Source organism: Cornus florida, unplaced genomic scaffold (genome assembly GCF_030987335.1).
Source record: "Cornus florida cultivar Cherokee Brave unplaced genomic scaffold, ASM3098733v1 CherokeeBrave_3.0.0_Hap2_Chr08, whole genome shotgun sequence".
Taxonomy (NCBI): domain Eukaryota; kingdom Viridiplantae; phylum Streptophyta; class Magnoliopsida; order Cornales; family Cornaceae; genus Cornus; species Cornus florida.
This window is the reverse complement of record NW_026775578.1, coordinates 65,913,521-65,921,602: the sequence shown is the minus strand read 5'-3', so window position 1 is coordinate 65,921,602 and position 8,082 is coordinate 65,913,521. Positions and strand designations below refer to the sequence as shown.

General features: G+C 34.5%; 1 protein-coding gene across 1 annotated transcript; it reads right to left on the bottom strand.

The window, feature by feature from the left end:
- Positions 1–4,357: 4,357 nt before the first annotated feature.
- Positions 4,358–6,011, bottom strand: LOC132270425 (uncharacterized mitochondrial protein AtMg00810-like). The gene is made up of 3 exons (XM_059771605.1): positions 5,717–6,011; positions 5,447–5,623; positions 4,358–4,941 (listed from the first exon to the last, which is right to left on the bottom strand). The coding sequence occupies exons 1-3, from the start codon at positions 6,009–6,011 to the stop codon at positions 4,358–4,360; spliced, it is 1,056 nt and encodes a 351-aa protein (XP_059627588.1).
- Between the last annotated feature and the right edge of the window lie 2,071 nt (positions 6,012–8,082).

The following is an 8,082-nucleotide window of genomic DNA, read 5'->3' as shown; positions in this document are numbered from 1 at the left end:
GTTGAGACGCCTATATATATTTTCTGTTTGTGTCTACAAGGGTTTTAGAACCCTTTCATCGTAACTGGAGGTAGAGAGAAACAAAGAGGGCTTGAGAGGAAAGACAAAGGTCGGTGAAAGCAATTAAGGTCACCGGAGTTACTAAAGCAGACAGTTTAAGGTTTTGAACTGAAACCTAAAGGCAAGTTCCTATTCTAACTCCTTCCCTCAAACTTGTGTTCTGTGCATGCCTAGGTAGTCTCCAAGGTTTTAAATTGATGTTAAAACTGATATTTTAAGCATGTTTGCATTGAATTTAAATGTGTTGAATTAAACTATTTGATGTTGATACATGTTCTTGCTTAAATCTTGATTTGGTTGATTACAAATTTGTTTCAAATTCATGTTGGTGATGCAGGGAGACTTCTTATAATTAATTTTGGGACATAAATTGAACCCTAGGTATTTAAATAAAATAGTACAGAGGCTCTAAATTTCGCCAGAGGTGAAAAAGATGAACAGTTTAAGCATTACGGCTCTCAGAGGGAGAGAGCCGGCTCTTCAAAGGAGGGAGCCGGCTCTAAGGATGAGAGAGCTGGCTCCCACAATGGTGGAGTCGGCTCCACCAAGGGGAGAGCCGGCTCCCTTGTTTTGGGAGGCGGCTCCCTCCTCATTTCTTTGGTTTTTCGTATTTCTGAGTTTGGTTTGGTCAGTAGGGGGCTTTCTAAGTTGTTTCAGTTACTGTGAATGATGTATATACCTGTTACAGACATTTAAAAACTACTGGAAAGCATGTTAATATTAATATGTTGAAGCATGAAACAACATAAGGTTAAACGGTAAACTTGCATGTGGAAGGTTGGTTAATTAATTTAAATTACTTACTGAAATTTTTAGCAATTCATATTTACATGATTTAATACTGTTAATCATGTTGCTGCACTGTAATAAGCATAGTTGAATATTTGAAATACTTATGCTTAAATTGGAGTACTTGATGTTTTAATTTATGTAAACTACATCAATTTATGGACTGTTTGGAGGATTTAAATGCTTAGTTATGTTTTAGCAATTAAAAGGATTTGATCATGATTTTTAGGTCTTATAATGAATGCCTAATATAGTCATATATGTATTAAACTTTATTTATGCATATCTTGGAGTATGGTTGATGAGTACTTATTATAATTTTATCAATTATGTTAGTTGGAGGATTGTATGCACCGGTATGGGATGGTGACATACTAGGGATGTATTAGTTCAAACACTAAGTCCTACCTATTATGGATTGAGATATGGATTAACCATCAAGGTTAAGTCCTACTCATATTGGTGTCAAGTCAATAAATAATTGAATGACATACTTTGGTTCTGGATGGATTTTTATACATATGTCAAACCACTATATCAAATGGATGATATTTTGTATTAGGCTTATACAGACTTTATATATTTATGATTATAGTGCCGTGATATGAGCTTGAGTCTCAGGATTATGGTTAGGATGCGTATATCACCTAGGATGGATAATTGGACATAATTATTGTTCCCTGGTAGGTCTAGGTACACATGACCACGTTATGTGCGATTTGCATGGTATCTCTACTCAGGCTGAGACAGACCTATTAGGCTAGTGAGCGTCATATAGTGTGTATTTATACATATATGGACTACTTTAGTTATTGTTGATCTATCTAGGATGTATCTGCATATTGGGTTTCTGTATGAATTGTAATAGGATAGAACTTGCATGTGGGTCTGACCCACTCTTATATTTTTTTACGTGTTCGTCAGTTCTAGGCTTAGAGCTTAATCGTGCTGGGCAGATACAGTCACTCATTCCTCCAACTACGTAGGACTGCTTTCTTTGTTTAGCTTTGGATTTTTATTTCAGTTGTTTCTGTTTCAGTTTGGGATATTATTAGGGGTCCACTAGATGGATTCCCGAGTTGTTAATTAATGAAGGTTTTAGATTATTGGATTTCAATTATGTTTTTGAGGATTTTTTAATTTAGAATTCTTTCAGCGTTTATTATTTAATTCCTATTATTCTTTTGTATTCTGTGTTCAATTACATATTAATTATTTGGTATCCCTTAGATCTGTGCTCGGAATTGATCACCCGTGGCTCTAGAATCGAGGGGTATCACATGCTCCAATCCTTCCAAAGTGTGACTGCGTTTACTTCTGTTCTTTAATCGTCTAAACTCAATTATAGATCAATTAAATCATGCTGATCATCCGGAATATCTAAATCTTCAATATAGCTCTAATTCCGATGAAATAGAGAACAACACAACCAAATCACTTATGAATATATATGTGTGCTCTCAAAAATAAATTCAGAACAATCAGATTTGATTTTCTAAATTTTTCTCTCTCTGAAGGCTCTCTCAAAATATAGAATATTTTCCTAAAGCCATGAATAAACCAATGTCTATGACATGGTTTATATAGAGTCTTGAAAGTCCTAATCTCTTAGAAAATATGATAAATTTCGTGCATAGGATTTGGAAGGAAGTTGGAATCGAAAAGGAAACTTTCAGCGAAAAGGAAACTAAAATCCAAGTGCTGCTAGCAGACCTTGAACTAGTTCAGAGGGGCTGAACCGGTTCAAGATGGCCAGTAAAGAATCCCACGAATTCTTGAACTGGTTCAGCCTCCTTGAACCAGTTCAAGATGGCCAATCTTGAAACTTAGGCAATTCAACTTCTTCCGAACCTTTCAAAACCCTTCCTAAATGTTCTCACTACCTCTCAAACTTCTTAGAACATTGTTCTCATCATCTCGGAGTGTAGTATATCATAAACACTTGACCTTCTTCAAATCCGCATCTGATCTTCAATCTTCGAAATTTTGAATTGAAAAATTATAACTCAATCGGACCTTTTTTTACAATGAAATTAGCCAATTACAAAATATATATCTCACAATCTCCCCCTTTGGCAATTTTGTGACAAAACTCTAAAAACAATTCAGCAATCTACCCAAGGAGGAAAGTAAATTACTTAGAATGTTTAAGGAAATAAAACACGAAAATTTTCTTGAATCTCATGAAGCTTCAACACATGTAGCAACCTGTAATTTGCACATTAGCTCAAACATAACTACCTGTGAAGCTTAATCAAGAAAATAAAAACAAGCATAAAATAGCAAAGCTAAAAATGCCTGAATGTCAATGCAAGGTAATGCAATGAACAATGGTTCTCCTCCTCAATGCAAAAAGTTCTCCCTCTTAATGCAAAAGAATCTCTCCCCCTGAATGATAAGACTCTAAACTCTCTCCCCCTTTTGTCACAAATTAACAAGGGTCTCAAGGAAGAAAAATCCTAGAAGTAGGAAGCAACCAACTAGATAAATCTTGTAAGTTGAAATCATTGAGAATGTTGACTCCACAAGATTATATGTATCAACAGAAATAACCAAGATCAATTCTTTTAAATTCCACAAACTTAGTAAGTGTAGTAAAATCACCACCAAGTTCCAAAAATATATAATCTGTCAATTATTCAGATTTCAGATAATAAATCAATGATATCACATCTCCTTAGAAATCAAACAATCAACATATGCAAAAGACATTTTTTTTATCTCTCTTTGTGCTCCATTGTTCTTTTTGCACATTGGCGGCTTTCACACTTATGGGCAGCCAGCTCTTTCCCTTATTCCCATTTGTTTCGAGTCAAGGTAGCTTTCAGACCAATCTCAAAGGTAGCCTTTTCCATCTCACCTTTTTCTATACAGCAAATATTTTTCTTTCTTTTTCAAAAACTGTTTCATTCCAAGCTATTTTTCAATTTTCTTTTTCTTTTCACTCTTTTGGTCTAAAACACATAAAGCAAGTTTAAATCCTAAGACAATGATCAATTATATCAACATTATCTTTGACCAAAACAATGACATCTCAAGTAAATGTACTATTAATGATTCATTTACTATATGAAATAAGTAAGCAAAACCAAGTTCATCCGATCATAGCCATTGTATGCTTTCCACAGATAATCCATGTGTCATTAATGTCCTTATGTTCAATATACTCAATCAATATGGTTTACTTAACTTCTCAAAAACATAATCTAGACTCTCAAGATATGCATGAAGATCCTTTCTAAACTGTGTCTTTGCACTACATCTAATCATGACAACAGACACCAATAGATTTCCTAAAATGAGAAAACTTAGGAGCATCTAATGGTTTAGTGAGAATATCAGCCAAATTCTGATCAGTATGCACTTTTTCCAAAGACACGACATTTTGTTCAACAAGTTCTCTAAGAAAGTGATGTCGAATGTCAATGTGTTTAGTCATGGAATGCAAAACTGGATTCTGTGAAATATTAATTGTACTAGTATTATCACAAAAGATAGTAATAGTACATTAATCAACTCCATAATCCAGAAGCATTTGTTTCATCCAAAGCAATTGTGTGCAACAAGTTCTAGCAGCAATGTATTCAGCTTCACAAGATGATAAAGATATGTAATTTTGCTTCTTGCTGTACCATGAAACAAGGTTAGTACCAACATAGAAACAACCACCTAAAGTACTCTTTCTATCATCCTTGTTACCAGCCCAATCAATATTAGTATAGCCTGCAATCTCAAAGTTAGACTCAGAAAAATAACGCAATCTATAATTCAATGTACTATTGACATAACGAATAATGCGCTTGACTGCAAGAATGTGTTGTTCTCTAGGATCAGCTTGATACCTAGCACAAACACCTACACTAAATGAAATATCTGGCCTAGTTGCTGCCAAATATAACAACCTACCAGTCATACTCCTATACAAGAAATGATCAACCTTGTTAGGATCAGAGTCTCTATCTAATTTGGATGAAGTACTCATAGGAGTTTGAATATGCTTTGAATCTTTCATACCAAACTTCTTAACTAGCTCCTTTGCATACTTTGATTGAGATATGAAAATCCCATCATCAAGTTGTTTCACTTGAAGACCTAGAAAGAAATTTCAAAAGTTTTACTCATATTTTTAGAAAAAGTGTGAACAAGATTATCACATGTAGCACCAAAAACAATATCATCCACATATATTTGAGCAATAAGAAATTTTTTTCCTTTCCTGAAAATAAACAATGTTTTATCCCTCCTCCTCTTCTGAAGCCCTTATGTAATAGATAAGATGTTAACTTCTCATACCATGCTCTAGGTGCTTGCTTTAAATCATAAAGAGCCTTTTTAAGATGAAAAACAAAATCAGGTTTATGTGGATCAATAAAACCTTTTGGTTGTGCTACATAAACTTCTTCCTGCAAAATACCATTTAGAAAAGCACTTTTAACATCCATTTGAAACAATTTAAATTTAAAGTGACATGCAAGAGCAAAAAGAAGTCGAATAGACTCAAGTCTAGCAACAGGTGCAAAAGTCTCATCAAAATCAATTCCTTCAACTTGAGTGTATCCTTGTGCAACTAATCTAGCTTTATTTCTCATCACAAGACCATGTTCATCAAGTTTATTTTTAAAGATCCATTTGGTCCCTATGATATTAACATCACTAGGTCGAGGCACTAGTTCCCAAACATCATTCTTCACAAATTGAAGCAATTCTTCTTGCATAGCCATAAGCCAATCAGAACTTTGAAGAGCTTCGTCAACATTCTTAGGTTCAAACTGAGCTATGTGACATGAGTGAATAATATCATTTACAATGCATGAGTATCCTACATCATCACGGACTGTACTCCTGGTACCATGCTTATTTCATGGACCTATCACGTTGTCAATTGGATGACTCAATCTAACTCTAAAACTGCTAGATGTGGGAATATCTAGAGATGGTGCAGGAACTCCTATAGGTTCATCAGTGGTAACCTCTAATTCCTCATCCTCATCTTCTTCACCCTCTTCACTTTCTCCACCTTTTTCACCACAAAAATGACATGTTGAAATAAGTTTAGGAGAATTAGAAATAACACAAGGCTTGGTTTCAACTTCCACAAAAACATCCTTCAATTTTTGAAAATACAAATCCTTTAAAGTTGATGCCAAATCTTTGTTACTCATAACATTCTCAACCACTCCTTTCAACTTATCAATTTTGCAAGTGTCAATATCAATTTTATAAAAAGACTGTTTTGATTTAACAAATTTACTACTCAAATTATCAATTTTAAGTTCCAGTGATTTATTAAACAAATTTACCTTCTTAAGTTCCTTTTCCAGAAAATCAATCTTATGAATAAGATCCAAATTTTTATAGCCAATTTCTTCCAAATTTTTATTAGAGACAGAAACTTCTTACTTATAAATATCTCTATCAAGTTCCGCAAGATTCAATTTCTCTAACAAATTTTCAAAATCCTTTTTGAACTTAGACCACTTAATTTGCATGCTTGTGACAGAATCAAAAACAGGAGTCAAAAGCAACACATCAACAGATGAATTTTCAAACATGATACAAAAATCAACAACTATGATCTACTCTGTATATCGAGTATCCCGCTTTGATACCAAATTGTGAAACAAGAGTTATGTAGGGTGCGGAAACAGATAGTTGATTTTAATTATAATTAACTCTTTTAATGACCTAGATCTAATTATTAGGTTAACTTGCTTAATTTATGATGGATTATATTATATGACCAATTTAAACATCCATAATCACAAATATATAAAGAGTAAAACAAGTTAGAGTCAGAGAGATTGCACCAGGATTTTAACGAGGAAACCCCAGTTGATAAAATACGTTAACTGTTATGGGAAAAACCTCGTGGACTGTGCAATCTAAAGTAAACCAATCCACTATGTTTGAAACAAAGTATATCGAACTTTGACTCTGGCTCAGACCCTATCGTTCTACACCACACCAACCGCTAACGATCCTATGGCTTTACAACTCCCCGTCCAATAGCAACTTAACCTCAGGCTTACACTTGATATTTGTAGAAGAGTCACAGGTGATCAGATAGAACTCTGTGAATGCTCCAATCCTTCCAAAGTGTGACTGTATTTACTTCTGATCTTTAATTGTCTGAACTCAATTGTGGAAGAATTAAATCATGCTGATCATCCGGAATATCTAAATCTTCAATACAGCTCCAATTCCGATGAAATAGATAACAACACAACTAAATCACTCATAAATATATATGTGTGCTCTCAAAAATAAATTCAGAACAATCAGATTTGATTTTCTGAATTTTTCTCTTTGAAAGCTCTCTCAAAATATAAAATTTTTTCCTAAAGTCATGAATAAACTAATGTATATGACATGGATTATATAGAGTATTGAAAGTCCTAATTCCTCAGAAAATATGATAAATTTCGTGCATAGGATTTGGAAGGAAGTTGTAACAGCCCTGATTTTTAGGCCAGCGCGTCCTGTGATGAACCGAACGTAGATCCGATAACGAATCCAGAATGCGGAAGCAAGAAACAAGACAACGGTCTCCCAAGGCACAACATACCTCTAAGACACTTTGATGACCTTCCATGAGGTAATGGAACTCAATGAGAACTGACGCGGAAGCAAAAGATCAAAAATATGACAAATAAGGCCCCAAGGGGCAAAATAGTCATTTTACATGGAAATGATGTCACTAGAATGTATATTATTCCCGAGACACATCTATGACTTCCCGTGAAGTCACGGAATTCAAAAGAAAGTAGCGGAAGCGAATTACAAGAAAACCGGACAAAAATAGCCCCAATGGCAAAATGGTCATTTCTGAAAAATATAAAATCGGATACTACCGAGCACACCACTGGGAAGACAACGAAAAATTAATCAAGTTAGACTCAAGAATCACTTGATTCGGAGTCCGGATGGATGAGAAAAGTCAAAACAAAGTTTTGACATCGCCGCGGCCGTGAATAGTAACCTGAGCAAAATGCTGGAATTCGTGTGCCGTTTTGAGGCACTAAACGACATTTTCTAGAAAAACACGATGAAGAAACCCCCCTCCAAATAATTTTTCCAAGCTAAACATGCCAAAAGAAAATTTTATTTTTGAACTGAAATCCCCAAAATGCCCTTACAACAGACTTTTTCAAATAGTGCAGATGCGCACAGGAAATCAGATTTGACACTAGGTTTTCGGGTCCGAGATGACATTTTCTGGAAAAATGTTGTGAA

What these genes read in the sequence shown, in the direction of transcription:
- LOC132270425 (XM_059771605.1), bottom strand. Translation starts at nt 6,011, where the DNA reads ATGAGTAACAAAGATTTGGCATCAACTTTAAAGGATTTGTATTTTCAA. An exon ending in TCCAATTGACAACGTGATAG is followed by an intron (nt 5,624 to 5,716) that starts GTCCATGAAATA and finishes CATGTCACATAG; the next exon opens with CTCAGTTTGAACCTAAGAAT. An exon ending in AAATAAACTTGATGAACATG is followed by an intron (nt 4,942 to 5,446) that starts GTCTTGTGATGA and finishes ATTTCTTTCTAG; the next exon opens with GTCTTCAAGTGAAACAACTT.